Genomic DNA, 23003 nt, shown 5'->3' with positions numbered 1-23003 from the left:
GGTAAAAACATTTATTTTAAAGATGTGTCTGTCACTCAAGCATTGATTTATAGGTACTGGCTAAAGGATTTTGACTCCCATTCAAAGCCCTATTCCTTTCAATGCAAGTGTCATGTGCAAAGAAGAAAATCAGTATGCAAAGCATAGCTTGTCGATAGATGACGTATCGGAATGATTTCCTGTACCTGATGCGGCTACGGGCAGTGGGTGTTACAGATGCAGTGGGAGAGGATGAAGACAGAGAAAGCTGAGGAGAGGGTGAAGTCATCACCATCAATGAAGGGGCAGAGCCTCCATCTGGCACTGTTATGTCACGTTTCAGCTCCTCACTACTACGCCGTGATACTAAGAGGAAGTAAAAACAAATACTACTAATAATAACACTCATAGACAGGTCCTTGATGTGAAAGGAGCAGACACTAAAATGTTTGGCTCCAAGTAAATACTCTTCATCATCAAATAGAAACAGATCCATTACAAAAGCAATTACAAAGAAAAAAAAAGGAAAATCACAAATTTACTCATTAAAAAAAAGTGTTCAGTCTGATATTATCTGTGCATTACATATTATCCACAGAGAGAAGAGCCAGACACGAACAGGACGTGGACAGGAAGCTGTGTGGAAGTTCAGGTCAGACACTTCCTTTCTGAAAACAGTACTGTGCCTATTTTTAGTTAAGGAAGTAAACTTTTTTTTGATTCAAGGATAAAGTGAAAAAACAAATTGCAGATGTCTTTAAAGGAAAAGGAAAGCTACGGAGGCATTTCATTGCCAATAGATTAGCTGCAATAATGCAAGCTAGAATGTTATATTTATTCTGTAGAATGTTTTACCATACCTGAGTAAAAAGCTCTAGAAGCTGTTTGTTTTGGATAGCAGCTGCAGTATTAGCTTGGTTTGACATCACTTAATGCCTGAGTCTCTCCCTGCTCACTTATAGCTCTGGGCTCAGATTACAGCAGAGAAGGGGGGGGGGGAAGAGGAGCAAACTGAGCATGCTCATGCCCAGGGTAAGGAGGTTTAAGCTGAAGGCAGGAAGTCTTATACAGAAGCCCATGTGCACACAATTGAAGGAAAGAAATGCAGTGTTTCTTTTGACAGAGGACTCAGAGCAGCATTACTTTGAGAGTTTACTGGTTTATTTAGGTGGACCTTTCTGATAAGGCTTTCCTTCTCCTTGTAAGAATAATGAAACCTAACACCGTCAATAGCTGTTGCTGGTGAAAAGTTTGGTCCTTACCTGAAATAGATTTGGCATTATCTATTGCCGGGACACGGGGCAATGAGGAAGCACTTCTGCTGCTGGATGAGCTTCTCAGCAAATGTTCTACAAAAAAATTAGCAACAGCTTAGAATTTAGGCAGAAATATTTATATCAGCTCTGAACAAAGGCAAGGGGGCTACTAGAGTTGGAAAAATGCATCACAAACGCCATATTTTAATGGAAAAGCAAGTGTTAAGCAATGTAAATTTAGAAAGAAAATCTACCAATAAAAATTGGTCATAGGAGGGAAATAACATTTTTATTGGCCTAATACAGTATTCGTAACAAACTAAAGTTAACCCTATAATGGGCTATGATCATCTGTTTAGGTAACAAAGTCAGATAAGAGTATAATTTATAAATTTGATATTAAAGAATCATGATTCTCTGCTGTCCCCACTACGACACTGCAGCTCATGATTAACCTTGGTTTGGTGGGTTACAGCAAGTGTAGGATTCAGCCAGTATGTACTTGCATAATTCCTCCTATATTTTAACTATTAGCTCCTCCTCACCTGACTTTTTAATGTACAGTCCCAGAGTTTAGCTGCTTGTGGAAGAAATCCACCCATACCCAGTATGGCCTCAATTACAACAACTACAACAGACTTGAAGCTTAACAAAATTTAAATGTATGAATGAATAAATAGCCCTTATTTTCCCACTTAATACATTCACTGTGTTTTTAAAATGTTTTTATATTTATAATGAAATTTTATTAAAGCAATTTGTTTATCATAAAACAGTACTCTCTCATTACTGGTTGCTTTTAATACATTGCTGTATGAACTTGACCTAAGTTGTCCTTTATTCCACAATAAAAATGTATTTCCTTTAATTTATTTTTTTTATAAGTTTTTATTTTAGCATTTTACATTTTGAAACAAACATTTGTTGTAAAGAAGAAGAAAAGCGAGAGATTTGGAGCGGAGAGAGGAGGAGAAAGGATTCAAACATTTCACATGTCAACTTGATGTTGCGCATCTTCCGTGGAGTTTGTTTTTGCATCATGAAATGATACCTAAGTACCCCAAACTGCATCGAATTTCTGCTGGCAACCCCTGGCAAGAAATGTCAGTTTTTGGTTTGACAGGGAGTTATTAATAAGGTTGCACCAGAATGGTATAGTCGGGAGGGCTAATTTGTTATTTTTTAAGGAGCATGAAATGTTACATTTGGTGAGTCAAAAACTGGTGCATAATGAAATGACATCAACTGTAAACAAATACAAGTCACATATGTATTAAGAATATTAGTTACATGATTTAAGTCTTCGGTCAAAACCCTAAATACTCTGGATTCGGTGCAGCCCAGAATTGAATAGAGTGGTTCCATTCATCAAAATATTATAATCCTTTACTGAAATCTGTTTTTCAAAAGAGCAATACATAAATATAAATTAATAAATATATGCCCCACATGTGAAGCCAGAGGTGCACAATTAATTATTTTAGTACAGGTATGAGACCTGTTATACGGAATGCTCGGGACCTGGGGGTTTTGTGGATAACAGATCTTTCCATAATTTGGAGGTTCATTGAATTGGTATCCAGTACCTTGCCGGGGTTTGTTTCACACGAGCCACATGCTCCCAGTCATGTTTTATAATTAAGTCATATGCCATTCCATAGAAACCAGTGAAGCTAGTAAAATGCATTACATAAATTTACTACTAGCCTTGCAACATGGAAAACACCAGGTCCCAAGCATTCTGGATAACATTTTTTTATTTTGCACAGCCTATTTACCAAGTTTTTATTTTTACACTGAACTGTTCCATTAAAGGAAAACTATACCCCAAAACAATGTAATTCTGAATAGAAACTTGCCATTTTAAGAAAAAACGGCTGCCTACTGAGATCCCACGATTCACAGTGCACACAAACAAATCCTACATGTTAGGTCCATGAGCCAATTAACGGACAGAGTTCTGTCTTTTGCTTCTACATTTCTTCCTGTTACAGTTAGTACTTCTGGTCAGGTGATCTCTGAGGCAGCAAAGAAAATATCATAAAATGGGGGCAAAAGATTTAAAGGGGCAATATTTACTTAAATATATATTCCAGCTTGGTAAGATTCTTTAATATGCCACTTAATATGATGTAAACTATTTGTTGCTTAAGTATTCATTTTGTGGGTACCGTTTTCCTGCTTTAATTGCTGGCTAAAAAACATCTGCAATTACATTTATGTAACCTGTAATACTACACAGAATACAAGTCATTAACCTATAATGTTTTACAGAATTCTCCAATTTTATTTCCCTACCCTGAACTGGAATCTCAGCATAGCTTGGTCTCTTCTCCGATAAGCCTGGTAAGGATTTCACTGCAGATATAGGCCCACTAATAGAATGTCTCTGCAAAAAGAGAAAGTGGTTGAATGATCTAATAATTAAACCAAACGGTGCTAAATACAACCGATAACAATGTGACAGCACAAACATAAATATGCATGCTTGTGCCAGCAAACAGAGTTTAAGTATTCATTTCAGTAATTTTGGAAATTGGTTGGTACCTGCATTGGAGAAACAGCAGCAGCTGGAGGTGTCTTCATGGGACTTGGGCTGAGAGGCGTTCTGGAAATTGGTGTTGCTGCAGCTGCCACTGCCACTGCCACTGCAGTAGCTGGACTTGGAACTGACATGAAAAGTAAAGAACATAAAACTTGAATTTTCTTGAATGGCTACTATCTCGGCTACCAAAACCATTATTTGTACAGATATTTACCTTGGGAGGATGCATTATCAAAGGATTTAATCAGGGTTTTGACAGTGGGCGCGGGATCTGATGACGCAGATGATCTACGGTTCAAACCCATTCCCTGTCTTAGAGCTGCCAAGTCCCTTTCCACAGCATTCATGTAGTTATAGACACGACCACGTTCTTCTTCCTGTCTTTAGAGGCAAAATAAATAAATACACGCAAAATAAATAAACTCTTCCCACTGTAGTAGACCCTCTTTTATATTCCAAAAAAGTACTTACTTGCGTGATGCTGCATTTTCCATCTCTTTTGCAAGCTTCTCATTCCTCTCTATTGTCTCTTGGAGTTGCCTCTTCAGTTCCCCAATCTCCTCCTGTGCTTCAGATTTGATATCATTGGCAATCACAACAGCAGTCTGCAAGTCAGCCTGGAATTGGCGCCATTCTGCATTCTCCTCCTGTTATGAATGACAGCAAGAAAGGTAGAAAAAATGTTTTTCACAAACATACCTGTGAATGATTTTACAGTGATTTAATACATTGCTGCTTATTACCATCACTCTGTTTTGGCCCTTTCATAGACAGTCACTTACCATAGACAATCACTATCTAGGGGGCTGTTTTGGCTTCTCCGTACCTGCAATGCCAGGACTTACTTTGAATGTCAGTCCAGACCTGGTAGGGTCACCTTAGTAGGCAGTTTGGAGAGACTGTCCTGCAATCCTATCAGAAAACAGTTGGTCTATCCAGATAAATAATACAATCTGATTAGATCCACTTGTTCATAAACTCAGTGGAACATACATTCATGTTTTACTTAATAGTCTGCATGGCAACTTATCTGACCTGTATACCACTTCACTTACACTATAACTTGTTTTGTGAAAGTAATGAAATGTTAAAAACACAAAAGGCCCAACATGTTGTTTTTTTGTTAACAATATTAATTTCCACAGTATTCAAAGCAATAATCACACAGGTCTCACAGAAAATGGACACTGAGCACCTATTGCTGCGTTCTTACCCTCAGTTTCCGGTTTAGTATTTTGATCTCACGCTCCATGTCGTGTTTTTGGTCCTGAAGCTTCTTAACTGCATCTAATTAAAAAAAAAAAGATTAAACAGTTGGAAGGAAAAGCACTGGACCTAAAATACATTTTCAAAACATTTTAAAAACATCTAGAATTCATAAAAACGACCTTTAAGATGTCTAGAAATTGCAACTTTTTATTTAAAATTTTCTTATAAGATCTGTATGGACGTTGGAAAAGATTTAAAAAAACAAACAAAAAAAAAAGTAAAATTCCCAGCCATACACCATGTGAGACGTGCCCCCTAAAACGCTCTTCCACAACTCCACCTCCTGGGGGGGGGGGGGGTAGATTTATTGCTGTCAAGGTCAGAAGTGCTAGAAATGCAGCTTCATTGTTTCAGTCAGGAAAACAGAAAAACAAAAAAGGATGAAGGAGCCCAGCACGTACAGCACAGGATACCACCTCTAGGCAGTGTCACTAAATTACTTTACAGCTCTGAACTTAAGAAACTATGTAATTATAATACATGAGCAGGGGGAAATGCATGTAATTACATTTCCTACTTTTTTCACAAGGATGGAAATAATTGCAGATACTCTAATAGATGTTGCTTGATTCTGTATAGGAAGGTCAGCAATAGAGAAGATGGTGTTATGCTGTATACCTTGGGAGTAATTATGTTGAATGGCAACATGCTGCAGTACACATCTGCAAGATAACAACTGTAGTAAAACAATCCCATATAAATAAGTAAATTACCAGCTACAAAAGCTCAAGGACTGAGAACAGCTATCCTACAAGCATTTTTCAAGCTTATAGGATAGCTCTATTTTCATCTTTGGATAAAAGTCCCAAAAATCTTTACAAGTCAGTAGAGCTATGAAATATGCTTCTGGCAAACTTTAGCAAGCTCTCCCTTTCATAAATATGCCACTTGTGTAATATAAGAAGGCTTACACAAGTGGCATATGTAAGACAATAATGCAGCTCGGAATTCACTCACTCTACTTTAAAATGATGAGGTGTAGCACACAAAATTATGAAGTAAAAACAATGACATTCAGTGAGGACACTGCCTTTGTTATAATGCCCTCTGCTGGCCCTGTACTGTATGGAACTTACTTTCAAGGTCTGAAATTATCAAGTTATCATGAAGCTTTACAGCTCGATGCTGTTCAACTTCATCCTCCAGCTCAAATATTGTCTCCTTCATATCACTGAGCTCTGTTTCTTTCTCTTCCAGTTCATGTCGCACCTTCTCTAGTGCCAAAGTTAATTCAGACACCTGCTTTTGGGCCTCTTCCCTGTAGGCACTATACTCATCCTCCAGCTATTAAAAAAAACCACAATGTGATGCATGCATAACAACACAGAGAAGAAATAAAGCACTTTCTTTTGGGGTTTGCATGAGGCCAGAATTATATATGCGTTGCTACCTTTGCATTACAAATCTGAGAAGAAAAAAGGTTTTGTTGTACTTAAACCGTGGCCGAGTGTCACTGTGCACAAAAGTCAAAATGACAGGCTCGCACACTTAAATTGCAAAATGGCCTATGGCTGGTGTCATATCCAAGGCTAATATTTTGCAATTTAAAGCGGTGGTTCACTGTTAAAGGGGAACTAAAGTCTAAAATAGATTAATGCTAGAAATGCTGTATTTTATATACTAAACATAAACTTACTGCACCACAAGCCTAATAAAACAAATGATTTATGCTTTCAAAGTTGGCCACAGGGGGTCACCATCTTGTAACTGTGTTAAACATCTATGCAAGACCAAAACCATGCACATGCTCAGTGTGGTATGGGCTGCTGTTGGAAGGCTAAGATTAGGGATCGTCATAAATGATCAAAACAGCACAAGTCAAATAATTTCTGCCTGAAACAGATACAGCAAGACTGATTAATAATCAGAATATGCAAACTGCACTGGGTCCTGTGTTGTCATGTAATCTAATGTGGATTTTACAGTTTTTGTTTTGTTTAATACAAACTTTGTCCAACTCTGCAGAACCAGTGGCTGCAGCAAAATAATCCTTAAATGAGAATCCAGTTTATCTTTTTAAATCTGGCTCCATGATCTTTGCCAATGGAGTTGGAAACATTAAAGGGGATGTAAAGGCAAAAATAAAATCCAATAAGAATCTCTACACAGTCGCCGACTGCTCTACAGGGAAACAAAGCTGCTTGAGTTCTGCACGGCTGGGAAGTAAGGTGAGGGGGCTCCCCCTGCTGTTGGAAAGTATGATTGTTACCCTGCAGAGTAGTTAGGGACCGTCTGAAGTTTCCTATCTGCAGCAGTCAGAGCAAGTAAAATGCAGGGGAAATTTCAATGCAGATAGACAGGTTTCTTATAAAAACGGTACACATTTTTAATTAAAGTGTATTGGAGATATGTTTCTTTTTCATTATGAAAGTAAAATAGCATTTTATTTTTTTGCCTTTACATCCCCTTTAAGTTAACTTTTAGTGTGTTATAGAATGGCACATTCAAAGCAACTTTTCCATTGGTCTTCATTATTTATATATAGTTTTTTTTATTATTTGTCTTCTGACTCTTTCCAGCTTTCATATGGGGGTCACTGATCCCATCTAAAAAAAACAAATGGTCTTTAAGACTATAAAATTCTCTCAGAATATCACTCTCTACATCATATTAGAAGTTAACTCAAACAGTCTGAATTTTGCTCTAATTTAAGAAGCACTAAACGCACTTATAGAAAGAAGTAGAGGAGAAAGAAGCCATAAAATGAACTTAAAAAAACAAACACGTTTTGCCTGTATTTGTTTTAGTCAGGTTAAGCCTCACCTTGCCAAAGGCATCCTGCATGCCGTTGATATCGCTGCGTGCATGCAACACCTCTTCCTGCAGACTGCTGGCTAGGCTCTCTGCCTTCTCTTTGTCACTACGCACGCTTTCAAGGAGGTTCTGTATGTGAGATGTATCCCCAGAGCTATGTATGGAATACAGCTCTGCTACCCTCTGTTTTTCCTGCTCCAGATGTGACTTTAGTCTAGCACATTCAGCCTGCTCTGAATTTAAGGTAGCCTTATACTCCTCCAATGTTGCAGCTAAGGCTTGCTTACTCAGTTGCTCCGCCTCAGCAATGCGCTCCATGTGGTGATTTCGCTCCTTAAGAGCCCGGATAACATCTTGGGCATCCTTGTTATCCTGTTCAGCCATTTTAAGTGAATTACTTAGATGCTGCTGTACCCCCAAAAGTTGCTCCCTCTCAAAACGACCATTTTCAGCGAGCTCCATGTATCGTTGTTCCAGATCCAAGTAGCGGTTACTCTTCAGATCCTCATCAAGAGAGTAGGATATATGATGTTCATCTAGCAGAGCTTGAGCATAATCTAGCTGACGGCTAAATAACTCCAGTTTGTCACTCTGCTGGCAGAGAGAGTCCATTAATATAACCTTCTCCTCCCCTAGTCTCTCATTTTCACTGTTTAACTCCTGTGTTATCTGCTGAAGGTCAGCCAGTTCCTGCAAGGTGGCCTGTAGTTCTTCTGATGTGCTATGTTGGTTTTCTTCCATTTGGTGGATGCGCTCAGTAAGGCACGCAACAGAAACTTCACTGGCATTCCCACTGCTTCCTTTACGAGATCGATCAGTACTTGGAAGGCCTTCTGATTCTGAGGATGACGAGGGTGCATCTAGAGCATCATCACTAGAGGTCAGTGGCTGGTAAACCTCACTGCATTCACTGTCTAGGTTATCCATAGAGCTGCTTCTCCTTTCACCAGTGAGGGTACTTTCATCTTGGCTAAGGAGATCTTCCATTGATCCAGGTGCTGAACCCTCAACAGAAGAGGTTAGAGTCCCTCCCCCACAGTCACTATGGCTCTCTGGATTGATGCCCAAGGACTGAAAGCCATACATCTTATCTGGATCATCTGGTTGTTGCCCTAGTGAAAAGCCCAGGGCATTCAACCGATCCTTCAGCATTCGATTTTCGCTTTTTAGCTCCTGCAGCTCCTCACTTACAGTTGTATTCTGCTCCTGTAAATGTATTAAAGGGTGCTCATCTGGACTCTTGTCAGAAACATCCTGTCCCAGTTGTGACAGAGTGTCCCTTAGCTCTGTACGAAGAAGAAGAATCTCAGCGTCTTTATTCTTAGCTAGGTTCATCAATTCTTTGACTTTGGCCTCCAGAGCTGCACGGTCGCTGATCTGATTATCAGATTTGGACTTGCTCATACGAATCATATCAGAATCTGTTCGTCCACGTGATCGTTTGCTAGAAGCCAACACTTCTGTGCCAACTCCTGATCCTTGTGGCTTCTTGCTGGCTGTTAAACGAGAGCGTTCTCTTAACCTCTCGCGTGAAGATCCAACTTCCTTAGCACTTGATGAACCACTACGCTTGGTGTTTGAACTACTTCCTGCAAGAAATTTTTTTAAAAAGAAATTCACTGAAATGGTACCAATGAAAAAGTATAAATGAAAACTTTACACCTGCACAGCATCATTTTACAGTACAAACTGTTTCTGCTGTTAAGTAAACACACATAATTACTTTATAAAAAAAATAACTTTATGTGCAGTTCATTAGTATTTTATGCATCAGCTAGTGCCATGAAGCAAGCAGAGAAGTTTACCAACGGGTAAAGTAGGAAAGAGGGGTGTGGTGCACTTGGGCTGTTGCCAGTAGAGAAGCACCTGTACTCTGTTTGTGTAGAGGATTTATCCACTTACCTGCACTGCTTCTTGTTCTGCCCTCTTGTCCACTCATTGCTGTGCCAGAAGTAGTGTTAGATGTAGTGCTGTTTTTCTTCACCTTCACACTATTGCTTGCAGGAATGCCACCAGCCATTCCAGCTAAAAGATCATCATTGCTTTTAGCCTGGAAAAACAATTTTAAAAAAAATCAGGTTACCCAAAACAATGAGACAATCCGGCAAATTCGCTAAAGGGCGAATTTTCACCAGCGAAGGATCCGCTAAACTTCACCAGGTGCAAATTTGCTACCACTGCGCTAATTCACTAAAATTAAAAGTTGTGTCTCTCAGCCGAACACTGGCGAAGTTTCGCTAGCATTAATTTGCCTACCAAAACTTCGTTAGTACTCTTATGCTTAGGTCAATTTGAATAGGGCGGGTACATAAAGGTCGTTTAGACGTCTTTATTAGAGATGTTGGTGCAAATGCTTGAAGTGGCCACTTATTATTTCAAATGTCCAAGGAAGCATAATAAAGACAAAAGAGATTCTCTAGTCCTAGACATGAGCTCACTCTAAAACAAATGTGGCATGACCCTCAAATGGTTGGAAAAAAAAATGTTAACACAAAAATCTTTCAATAGTCAGACTTTGGAAGGCAATCCCGGTTTAGAATATGAAAAAACGCCAGCGTTTTTTTTTTAAGAACTTTTATGACTTTCTGGCATACAGGATATGATGTCACTGACATAAGATTGAGGAGGATGTAGCTTCATCTTATCAGTTTGTCAGGTCTAAGGTGGTGAAGGAAACGCAAAAGAGGTAACGTTCAGGAAAATTCACACTCCAGTGAATTTGTGGTGTAAGGATCATTCATCTAAGCAGAAATTCGCCTGGCGATAGGCTGCAAAATTGCGCTAGCGGCTCTCTCTTCCGCGAGCAAATTGTCCTCTACGCCTGTTAGTAAATTGTCAATGTCCCTGCGGATTGGATTTTTGGCAAATTTTCGCTAGCGACGGCCGCTTCACCCTTAGTAAATCTGCCCCAATGTATTTTGACAGCTCTGTTGCCAAATGCTTTACTTCATTTTTATTTAATACATGATGCTGATGTATCTAATGCTTCTTTCCTCCACCATTAACAAGAAATATAAACAAAACAATTACATTTGTGCAAGTGCTCTTCAGGGCACTTGAGAAATTGATCTTTTTCCACTATTTAGGTATATGGCTTTTTGCAGCTAATCCCTGGGGCTGGCACAGAAGTTATTTTTGAGTACCACTATTGGGGTTAATTGAACATGCAGGAGGAATCTTCCAGGATAGCTGCAGGATGCAGGGACAAAACCAATTTCCTGCTGCCCAGCATACATGAGCACCATGAGCCCATTGCCAGAATTCTGTGGGCGGGAGTATCAAATCAATGTATACGCATTGTGGCTTCTCAATGAAGAACTACCAGCACATTTAATTAAGTCTAGACTACCAGCTCAGTAGTCCTCAAAGAAAGCTAATTTGCCATCTTATATTTTTTAAACCATTTTGGCAGCAAAATTAATAAACTGGAATAATTCACAGAAATCAAATTTACAGGCAAATATATATTCTAGAAACAGTTAGCCTAAGCCTACTATCTCATACTAAGATGTGTTAGATGGTTTGGAATGCCGTGCAAAAATGTTAACCCTTCTCACCTTTGATAAGGAAGATCCAGGTCGGGAAACCTTGGAAGCGATGGGTGCGCTGCTCTCTGACTTTGACCGCTCTGTACCCTGTGATTTATTATTAACAGGTACTTTTGGGGCAGCGCCTACACTCCTGCTTGCTTTCCTCATCCTGGGTAGTCTGTTTGTGATGCATTTACAGCTGAATCTGCGGAGTACAAACAAGAATTCTGCATTACATTAAGTGAATCTACTTAACGGCGGTGCTGTTAAAGCTCCAGAGCTCTCTGCTACCACAAATAATAACATCTCTACTATTACAGAGTATACAATTTCAGGCTGCAAAATTAGTCTACAGAATGACTTCCACAATGTTCTGGACCTTTTTAAAGATTTTTAACAAAACAACCCATGAAGAAAAAGTCTCTAACATTCAGCTGTACTGGCAACAGGAAGGCTCAACTTTCAATCAAATAGCTGTCATCACAAGTTTGTTCATGATTCCTCTTGCTAATCCCAACGACCAGCGTCTTACATTTTTCCCACATGCATGCGTATAAGCTTCCTCACAACTTAAAAATATAAGTGATATGTTCCAAGGAAATCGACAATTACATACATCTCGACAGACAGAATGTAAAGACAAGGGTCTGGTACCTGCTGTGAACTGGGTCACTGGTGGCAGAAAACATCAAAATATAGTTCTGGTCTCAGCTTGTCTTACATGGACAAAAAGACATTGAAAGCAAACTGTTCCCTGGCTTCTCACACTAGAAAAATCCTAAAATAAATGGTCACTTTGTGTATCACACATCACCTCATGAGTAACTGTAGCAAAAGTAACATAGCTGTGAAAGAGTTAAAAGGATGATGTTACAAGCCTGTGTCAGCCAAGGAGGGGGACCTGAATTCCTTATTTGGAATGTATCCTTGCTCTACAAGTATCCTGACAGACATTAAACGGTTTTTAATACTTTGCATTCCTTTAAAACAACAGGCTAGGAAAGGTTCTTTAGCCCCTCCCCCTGGGTCTGTCAGCCATATTCCCTGCACATCTGGAGGAGTGAAATGTGAGGTGCAAAGAGAAATGTTCAAGTGTAGGACGGATAAAACAAATCTCCCCTTCGACTTCTCACCATTGCCAAATGATACAATAGCAAATATTATGTAAATGTGTGCCATTCTTCACATACAAATTAACCTGTCAGTCTTAAGAGGAAAAGGAATCATTGCTGAAATCCACAGCAAAGAAAAATTGTACTGAATCTGTACTGCAAAGTTGCTTAGAATTATGTTTTCTTTTATTGAGGTACGGGGGGGGTGAGGGGTTGACATTAAATAGGAAAATATATACTCAGCTTTCAATACTTTCATTAAGCAAGCCCATAAGGAAATGAAACCATAAAGAGTTGATGAAAGGATGAATTAAATCTTTGCAAAATAGATTAACTCCTTCACAGCCTGTGCAGCAAAGAGAAGACCCAACCTGCAGCCAAGTTTTATTCTTGACAGGAATTCATGTAATTTACCTGCTAAATAATGCACATGCTTGCAGTTTCTGCAACACTTGTCATAAGCCTAATTTAGGGACATGTTTAACATTGGAGATAAATATCTCTGGAGATCTCAGGAGATGTTGCCCATAGCAACCAATCAGATCGTTGCTTTTGCTTTCTAAAGATGGCCATAGACGCAAAGATCCGCTCATTTGGCGACATCGCCATATGCCCCGATATGCCACTAACAAGCATGGCTATATCGGGGGTAATCTGAACGTTCGGACCTATGGCCGAACAATCGGATTACGATGAGAGCGCAATGGGCTCCGGCGGGACCGATGTCCACCGGACGAAAAATGCCGGGAGACTCCACACACGGTCTTCGATTCGTACAATAGGATCTTTGCGTCTATGGCCATTTTAACTTGTAGGTAGGGATGCACCGAATCCAGGATTCGGCCGAATCCTTCTGCCCGGCCGAACCAAATGCTAATTTGCATTTGCAAATTAGGGGTGGGGAGGGAAATCGCTTGACTTTTTGTCACAAAACATGGAAGTAACATTTTTTTCCCTTCCCCAACCCTAATTTGCATATGCAAATTAGGGTTCAGGTTAGGTTCAGTACTCGGCCAAATCTTTCGCAAAGGATTCGGGGGTTCGGCCGAATCCAAAACAGTGGATTCAGTGCATCCCTACTTGTATGTGAATCGAATTACTGATTGGGCTGCTGTGGGCAACATCTCCGGAGATCTCTGGAGATATTTATCTCCAATGTTAGTAAACCTGCCTAAGTTTGTTGCTGGCTTATTACCCAGAAACATGAGGATATTTTAAAATAAGTTGGCATATAGGATTAATTGCAAAAATAGCCATAACTCTACCTTATGCCTCTCAGTATGAAGAAAATATTAAAGATGACTGTACCATCGATGGACAATATTCAGCTGCTTCTCCTTTCCTATTCACTTTACAGGATTCCATTCTGTTAATCCAAATTGTGATCTGCTTCAGGTTCCAAAAAAATAGGTTCAGTAAATCTCTGTACAAATACTGTGATTTGATCACCGCATTTTTAAGTATCCCAAAACCATTCATTTGGGCTGTATTTTATGTTATGTTGAGTCACTTTAAGGAAACACTTTTGCAATTTATTGGTCTGGTTTACACCCATTTAAAAAAGAATAAAAAAGATTTAGATGGTTCTCCATAATATGGGGTTCAAACGCAAGGTAATAGAAGATGGAATAGCTTTAGAATAGTTTTAACAGATCACTTAAAAATCCAGTTAGAAGTGATTGGAAGATTGCAATTTCATTTAACAGCAATTGAGGCAGCCCTGTAACATGCATTTAGATGTGTCCCGGAATTTTCAAGTGACCAAAATATTGCCTTTTCTAGTTCTATGGTAATAAAAACCAACCTTCTTCCCTTCTAAATTCCCTGGAAGTAGCTCTGCCCCAGCTGTGTACATATCCTTGAGGAACTGCACTTCATCACAAGCCACTGAGGTTGCGTGAATGTGTATACAGGGAGAATGGCATCCTGTGCATTTGTCATCACTACTCAAAGGTGGAAGTACACTGTCTCATCAGAGTGGCTCTATTTGCTTAGCAAAAACTTAAAAGTGTGCCTCATAAAAGCATAAGACACCGTGAAACCTATTGACAACACCAAAGAAGCAAAATGATAGATGCGTGTTTCTTTCTAAAAGGATTATATAAAGATTATTATGAATATCATTAAAATTGTCAATGCAGCAAAACTGATATTTTTCAAGAAAGTTTCCTTAGTTAATAACAGTTAGGTGGGCCTACTGTCTTCTCCATCAAATGCTGACATTTAGTGGATCTATCACAATAATCTTTTGGCTTTTTTGAACCCTTCCAACCAGGATTAGGTTCAAGTGGTTGTTACATTGACTGTCTTACTGGATAAGTGCTGCAGCAGGAGAAGCAGATACAAAGGCGAAAGCCTCAGGGTGTGGTGAAACAGCTGTTAAAAAAAAACAAAAAAACAGACTGTCCCTGGAAATTAAGCACAGCTTGCAGCCATGATGATTTGAATGTATGTGAATGAAGAAATTAACTTTATCTAGACTCAAGTGTTCAATGTATTTGTTCACTTATGGACCCGTGCATTCGCCTGCACATAAAAAAAGATGCCCTTTTTGACGAGCTCCCTCAGTTGGGCATATATAAAAATACAAGCAGAAACATCTAAATTACCTCCCAGATTCTCTTAGGGGCCATTTCCCAAACCCCTTAAGGCTCTCACAGATTCCCTGCAAAGCACAGGGATATTACTGTTACTTTATTATTTGTAAACATTATTGCTCCTGACATCAGTATCTCTTCAGGGCAGGTCTTGACTACGTGTAACATGAAAGCATTGCGGCAAAGACTGCTTTCTATCAAACTTACATTTGCAAAATAAAAGCTAAGTATTTTTAACAGTTTCTAGCCAAGAGCTCACCCCCCCCCAAACATATTCTCTTTTATTCTCACGTTTCTTTTTTTTCTATTCAAGGACCAGTTCTTGCAAATTATGCAATGAAAAGAAATCACAAAACTATTTGCAGGAGTTCCCATGCAAAGTCTTATGTTAACTTGATTTCTTTGTATGATTCACGTTTACTTCAGATATTTTCCCTGGGTGTAATGCAAACGCTTCATGTTTTTCCTCACCTTTACGCCTTACCCAGGCTACATTTATTAGCACTGCAAACCAGACATGTCTATACTATACCCACAATAACTAAGAAAACACGTCTGCTAATTATCCATGTTTGGTCTGCCTTATCCGGTGAGGTTTGTATGTACAGTAGAAGTGTACTAGAAGTACAGGTATGGGACTGGTTATCCAGAATGCTTGGGACCTGGGGTGTTTTTCCGGATAACCGATCTTTCTGTAATTTACCTTAAGACTACTAGAAAATCGTGTAAACATTAAATAAACAAAATAGGCTGGTTCTGCTTCCAATAAGGATTAATTATAACTTCGTTTGGACCATATACAGGGTACTGTTTTATGAGAAAAAGGAAGTCATTTTTTTTTTTACATTTTGATTATTTGGATAAAATGGAGTCTATGTGAGACGGCCTTTCCGTAATTTAAGGTTTCTGGATAGCGGGTTTCCGAATAACGGATCCTATACCTGTACCATAAAACGACAGCAATCGTGGCTCTTTGATAAAGAGCCAGGATATGGCTTGAAACGTAACTGTTATAGACACAAATATAGTTACCAGCTTGCACACCCTGGCTCTCCAAAACGTGTATTGCCCGGTGCCCAGCCGAAAGGCCTTCGGAAACCCACAAACTTCCAGCACGAATAATTCCACCGGGAAACAGGTCTTTAGTTGCAAGCAGGGATAACCCTTGCTAAATTTTTATTTGCGTGATGCAACCACGCAAATAAAAATTTAGCAAGGGTTATCCCTGCTTGCAACTAAAGACCTGTGTGCCGGTGGAATTATTCGTGCTTGAAACGTAACTGTATCTTTTGATCGTAGCCAAGTTACAATAAAGGCTTTTTTACTTATAAAAACGGTGCTGTCCATTTTCGAATCTCGAATGTATTTTCAATAACATATGGGTCCTTTATATATAACATATTTTAAACACTTTTGAACAACCAACAGTAAATCCCTGAGAAAGTGAAACATATACAAGCAATTAATTTCTCTGGCAATTTATGTAAATTGTTTGATATTCAAATTCATAATTCTAAGCGGATTCCCAGCCGATTCTTATATCTTAGAATTGTCTTTGGTTTTGAGCTCTCCCAATAGAACCAATGCTCCACATGCCCTCTAATATAGTGGGATGCGGGCAGGCCTGAAACCTGAGCAACCAGTGAGTTGGGCAGGTATGTGGCAAAAAATAGGTCAGCTGCAGTACACTAAACTTTTTATTTGTGTGCTGTGGCTGGCGCCAAACAGATAGACTCTTCATTGGTGGGCTAATATTTCTGGAGTCCACTTCCCTTCTGATGCTATCTCTAAATTTTTAGAACCACACATCACTACTGTGAGAGACCCTAACAGGAAGCATAACAAGATAAGCTTCACCAAAAAATGCTTAAATTAGAAGGAAAGTAACAATAGTGTGTAAATAAAAGGAAGAATACATAAGAATGAGATAAACAAAAAGGCCATGTGTGAAGCCAATGTAGTCAGTGAATACAACACTTTTCTGCTGTTTTCCCTGTTCACAGAAGAGTGACCAAAGTTTGCTTGTGGACTGACCTTTTCTGGAACAACAAATGCAATTAAAGAAAACAAAAAGGAAAGGCTTTTCATTGAAATGCCTCTTACAGTATAAACTAATAGGCCTTAGCCTGCCTTTATTATTCCTTAATCTCAGCAAGTACTGTTGGGAGCATTCTCACAAGCAAATACATCCTACAATCAATAATAAATAATTTAGCAAAAAGGTTTACTGATCCCAATTTGGTTGTTTAGCCCTTATGGGAAGCCATTATCTAAGACAATGCTGTGGCAAAATAGTCCATTAGCAAGGAACTATCCAATCTGCAGAAGTCTTCTTTAAAAGGCGTATCAATCAGTTATTTATATATCACCACAACTTACAATAATTTAACAAACAAGTGTAATAAAATCAAAATAAAAAGTATAATGGTTCTTTAACAAATGCTAATACAAATAACAAAGGAGGCCATTACAGTCTATCATTTCACTCCTTGCTGCAACAATCATTTTCTTTTCTATACTTCTATACTAAACAGCTCATTGTAGACTTACATGTTTGTACTGGAAGGTATATTAGATACTTTTAAGGGATACCTATCCAACTTGTGAAAAAATTAAGAGTTACAGAAATTAAGACTCTTAATATAAAGATAACAGACAAACTGGTCTGCTTGGTCTTTTTTCAGCTTTCCTTGAACTTAAACAGGTTTAGAAAAACAAAATGTGACTTGATATGACATGTATTAAAGAAGGCCCGGGGTTAAAGGTAAGTATACACAATCACTTGGGGTGCCTAACATTTGACATCCCCAAGTTCACAAATTCTTTCCTGTTTCATTCTGTATCTCACCAGAGTATTCATCTCTTCCACAATCACCATCGTAATAGACAAGATCACCAAAAGCTAATTGCACAGAGGTTTTCTCCATTGTCATATTTCTGCCTGTGAAGAAGGCAGCAAACCTCTCCATGCCTCCTGTCTTTTCCATAAATGGAAACCCCTTTCCACCACTCATGACGGGCACCGACAATGAAATGTTACACAAGCCACTAGCCAACATGAGCCTTTAAAAAACTGAAATTGATCCTGCTCTTGTCTTGTGAAACAAATGTATCCCTAAGAATATATATATATAGACTCCTTGCCATAAAGCGAGAAGGGATGCTGTTTTTGCCAAAAGTAAGTAGAAACAGCCCTGAGTGCTACGTGAAACACTTCTGCAAATAAAGCAAATGAGGTTTAAACCTTTAAATGCAGCTATAGCAGAGTAGCAATTATATTGCCGTAATATTTTTTATTTCTAATACACGAGAACAATGAATATTCTTAAAATGAAATCCTTATAAAGAATGCTTAGTGATGTAAGTTTTATCAAATGAATCCCGTAAACTTGTTTATTATAATAAAAAAGAAAGTACCCCCTGTTTTAAATATGAGCATATTAGGAGCCTTATTTAGCAATGTCTGAATTTATTTGAGTATTTTAATCAAAAAAGTCCAATCCACGATTGGACCTTATTTATTGTTGTTAAAAAAAGTATGCTTTAATTGGATCAGAGTTTTTTCCCCAGGAAAGCCTGAATTTTTCATGTTTTATGCCAGAAAAGTCTGAAATGGTCTAATTTTCAGGCTAATTCCAGTGCAGACCACAGAAACTTCCAAATAAGATAGGGATCTCAACCATTGATCTCTTATATACAACCTTGACAGGTCTGAGATGCCAGATTTTTGAAATTTTTTAATTTTTGCAGCCTCGGGGTATAATAAATCTCGAACAATTTTAGTTTTTTACCTTTAAAAATTCAATTTTGGCATTCAGACTTGAATAAATAACCCCCTAAAAGTAAACTCAGAGTTACATCACCTGTATAACAGCACTTGTCTTGTGCCTTTATATGGTCATGGAACTCATCTGTGTCTTAAAATATCCTAATATTTTACAACTGGGGCTACTTTGTTCACTATATTTGAAATAAAAGTGGCATGATGCATGAACATTAATACTAATAAGAAATTCCAAGAAATCTAAGAAAGAAAAATAGCACAGCCTGTTTACTTTAAACGAATCCAGTTGAATACAATCCAGGATTTAAACTAAGGAAAGGGGGCATATAAAATGTGTGTATATATATATATATGTATATATAATCTCGCATATATCGGATTCCCATTTGTCCTTTGACATCTCTCTTTATGTGCAGGGGCTACAACGGGATTATGAAGCTGTGATAGAACAGCAAGCAGCCTTGTAATAAAGATGCAGGACACATCAGTGCACGTATTGTACAGAGCATCTCGGTGCATGTATGTTTTATGCAGGGATGGTACACATCTGTGCAAATGTTACACGATACACACATACACACAAACACACACAGAGCAACGAGTAGACTATTCAAGTGCCAACATCAGTCACATATCACGAAGCATCAGTCATATATCATCTCAAACAAGAAATCTGCAACACAACGTCAATAGTCGTGTTATGGGGGTGCTGCGGGCAGGGAATACAGCTCAAAGTATAAGAAGTTGAATCTATTTATACACGGTAAATTATCATAATCCGTTCCACTCACCGTGTAGCCGCTTCGTTTCGCTAGGTTCTGAGCCTTCTCAACTCACTTCCGGTTCCGGCATCTCACTGAGCCTGACAACAAGACCCCAGACTACGCTGTTCTCTGCGCATGCGCTACACAAACCCTCTAGATACGCAATCCATTCTGCCTGTGTGTACATTACTTGCTTCCGCCCAGTGTGAGTTGCGAGTAAAGGCATCTCAGGGGACCAGCTGTGCAATGTGTAGGCGTGGCCTCTTTTGTTTACACTGTGGAACGCCAGTAAAATGCATTCCTGGAGCAAACACGCTCGGGGATTGTAGGCTGTCAGGAGACCGTCATTACAATGCTGAGATCGTTTCTCTCATTATTACATTACAGTTGTGAAACATCAATGTTTCCAGATCACATGCTGAACAAATATTCTATATGTTGTAACCATTTGCCACTTCTCGCAGCATGTGTCTGTATTCTGAGTCCAATTCTGGCATCAGGAGACACCAATCTCTTGTCCTGCCTCTGCATTTCATTCTTTCTTCCACTCTGGCATTCTTTACTTCACTTAGTCATTTTATCCTCAAGCCTTTAGGTCTAGTAACATTCTCCTAAATCTACATGTTCATTGAAGCTTACTAAGCTTCTCATTATCTGTCACTAATTCCCTTAGAGTTGCCCACCACCTGTGATCACTCCCTGTCTCTGGTTGACTTGTCTTCAGGCTAATTCCCTGCAAATTACTTAAACCACAGACTTAAACTGATGATTTATTAAATGAATACAGGGTTTCCTAACCTGTCAGTTACACTGTCTCCCTTTTGTGATACTATTACAGAGTACATCTATATAGGGAGACAATGTACAAATTATGCTGCAGTTATAGAGGCTGCTTACTTCAAAAACTGCTTTAATCTTTTGTGAGGGTCTAGTTTCCCTTGTATCCACTCAATGGGTTTGAATGAAAGACTGGAATATGAACATTCATATCAATGGGAAGGCTGTAGGGGTCAGTTCTGGACATGTTTCAGCTGGTCGTGTCATATACCTTATTTTTAAGTTGAAGTAGAGTTCAACATTTAAGTATATTTTAATATATGCACAGGGCAAGCACACTCATGAAAGCTTTTACAGCTAAAGGGATTCTGTCCCTGGAAAACATGTTTTGTACAAAATGCATCAGTTAATAAAGATCCTCCAACAGAATCCTGAATTGAAATCCATTTCTCAAAAGAATAAGCAGATTTTTTTTTTATATTTAATTTTGAAATCTGACATGGGGATAGACATGTTATTTTCCCAGGTGCCGTTAGGCATGCGACTTGTGCTCTGATAAACTTAATTTACTCTTTCACTGCAAGTTGGAGTGATATCACTCCCTTTCCCTTTTGAAGCCCATCGACAGAAGAATGAGAAGGTAACAGTTCCATGACACCTGCATTGCTAAAAATGCACCCATGCCCCACCTAGTGGCAGATATGAGAACACTCAATAGTGAAACCAAGTCTCGCTAAAACAAGTTTCAGCTTCTCCAGTTACACTAAGTAGAAACAGTAGCTTATCTGAAAGCAGTTTCATTGTGAAGAGCTGTCTCTTTCTGAAAGCACAGGATCAGGCACAATCACCTGTGATGGCCGGCAACATACCAATATTACAACTAAATTATTGGTTCAATAATAACATTTTAAATGGTAGAATGAATTACTTGCAATGTACTTGGTGTAATTTAGAATAAAAAACGATACCATAAAAATCATGACAGAACCTTATCCTTCCCTATTGTTTTCTTGAATACTGCAGATAAGTAAATCAGAATTTTTTTTAGTATTTACTGAGGTATGTGATATATATATGCAAATTCTTAGAGATTTTCCCCAAAGAAAGTTTATTTTCTGGAATTGCAAAAAAACATAACAAATATATTCATTTTAAGCCTTACAGCCATATAAAAAGTAATGTCAAATCAAGAAGTTGCAGAGAAGTGTCAGAGTACGGTAATACATATTGGGGATGTAAAAAAAAAAACCTGCAAAATCTAGTGAACTAATCAGCAGGTAGCATTCTCTCAAAAAAAAACAAAACTGGTCGCTGTGTTTACAAACCTGGTGACACCCTCAATAAATAACCCCCATATGTTTTATGTTTTCTGGACCATTGGGGAGCAAGGGATGGCAGCTGTCCAACGTGGTGCACTGGATGAATATACAAGCCCTGGTTGTTATTTAAATTATCTGTTGCCGCATTATATGAGAGACAAAATGTTAGGAGATAGATACTACAGAGGGCTCCAGCCTGTCCTGCCAAGAGAAGCAGTTTCATCAATTTATACTTTTTCCCTATAGTACTATAAGACCTGTGCTTGTATATTTATTGGCTACTGAGAACTTGCAGCTGGTACTGTAGAATTTGGCTTACACAGACATGAGCCAAGTGTTGTGTGACATGTTTTTTCTTTCTTTTCCAACAAAATTTTAGGGCATATTTATCAAATGGTAAAAATAAAGTTCCCATTGTTTTTACATAATATACCTCTAAAAACCCCATAAAAGTAAATAAAATAGACTTGGGAGTTCTCACTGGCCAGCTATGGTGTTGTATTTTTATTTTTTTTATACAGATGCAGCTTTGAGAGACTCCTGGCCTATCTACTATACTAGTAACCTGCCGACACCACCTGAACATACACACTGTTACAATGAGGAGGGTCTGTAAATTGAGCAAGTGGATAGTGAGCATGATCCGGAGTTTTCCTAGAAATTGCTATAATCCCTCTATCGTGCATAATTTCAACTCTGTACTTAACACCCTCTGTCTGAGTTGAGTGGCTGAGCTGTGTGCTGCTGCAGTCTGAAATTACTTGTTTATATGTTTCCTTATTGTAAGCAACACAATATGACCATTCCTGCATTTGAATAATAAACATAACCCAGGTTCGCACCTGTCTGGACCCTTGATACAGTGTCTTCCAATACGTACAAGCCATAACATTGTGCTGTGAATCTGATAATCCTGTTGTGCCCAGTGTATTTCCGTTTGCTGGTCAAGGCTGTTACAGAAGCACCTGTATGGCCACGTGTGGTACCAGTTTAACCAACCAGAGGAAGTTTCTTTGCTGCCTTTCTGTGTTCACCTTCCCGGATACTGAATGGACAGAAAGAAGGAGAGTGAAGGCAGTGCACATATGGATCAGTATCATACCTGCACCTGCATTGTGTCAACAAGGGCACAATTTTCCACTAACCTACCATGATGTCTTGGGTCTAGTTGATAAGCCCTGAAAAAGAAAATCTGATCTGCCTCCTGGCATATTAATCACCAATTCACATTTGTTGTCTTCAGATATTTTATTGAATAGCTTGTGTGTACAAACAGAGGTTACAAACAGTTTTGAATATTTTAACAAATACAATATA

The 23003-nt window shown here is 38.7% G+C and overlaps 1 protein-coding gene across 7 annotated transcripts in view; it reads right to left on the bottom strand.

Moving 5' to 3' along the window:
- specc1l.S (sperm antigen with calponin homology and coiled-coil domains 1-like S homeolog) overlaps positions 1-22828 on the bottom strand; it is a 39789-nt gene extending 16961 nt beyond the window's left edge. The window contains exons 1-13 of one of the 7 annotated variants that reach the window (XM_018244093.2): positions 19618-19791; positions 13711-13834; positions 11361-11538; positions 9706-9853; positions 7813-9392; positions 6126-6333; positions 4994-5067; positions 4252-4427; positions 3995-4161; positions 3783-3904; positions 3534-3624; positions 1242-1328; positions 186-345 (exon numbers count right to left, since the gene is read on the bottom strand). In XM_018244093.2, coding sequence (XP_018099582.1) covers positions 186-345; positions 1242-1328; positions 3534-3624; positions 3783-3904; positions 3995-4161; positions 4252-4427; positions 4994-5067; positions 6126-6333; positions 7813-9392; positions 9706-9853; positions 11361-11501 — 2954 coding nt within the window. In that variant the 5' untranslated portion in view covers positions 11502-11538; positions 13711-13834; positions 19618-19791. Of the gene's footprint in view, positions 1-185; positions 346-1241; positions 1329-3533; positions 3625-3782; positions 3905-3994; positions 4162-4251; positions 4428-4993; positions 5068-6125; positions 6334-7812; positions 9393-9705; positions 9854-11360; positions 11539-11987; positions 12255-13710; positions 13835-19617; positions 19792-22528 lie in introns of those variants that run through there. The other 6 variants (XM_018244095.2, XM_018244094.2, XM_041580292.1 and 3 more) reach the window with 6 other exon arrangements.
- Between the last annotated feature and the right edge of the window lie 175 nt (positions 22829-23003).

This window comes from Xenopus laevis, chromosome 1S (assembly GCF_017654675.1).
Source record: "Xenopus laevis strain J_2021 chromosome 1S, Xenopus_laevis_v10.1, whole genome shotgun sequence".
Taxonomy (NCBI): Eukaryota; Metazoa; Chordata; class Amphibia; order Anura; family Pipidae; genus Xenopus; species Xenopus laevis.
Note: the sequence above shows the minus strand (reverse complement) of the source record. Positions and strands in the feature narration are given on the sequence as shown.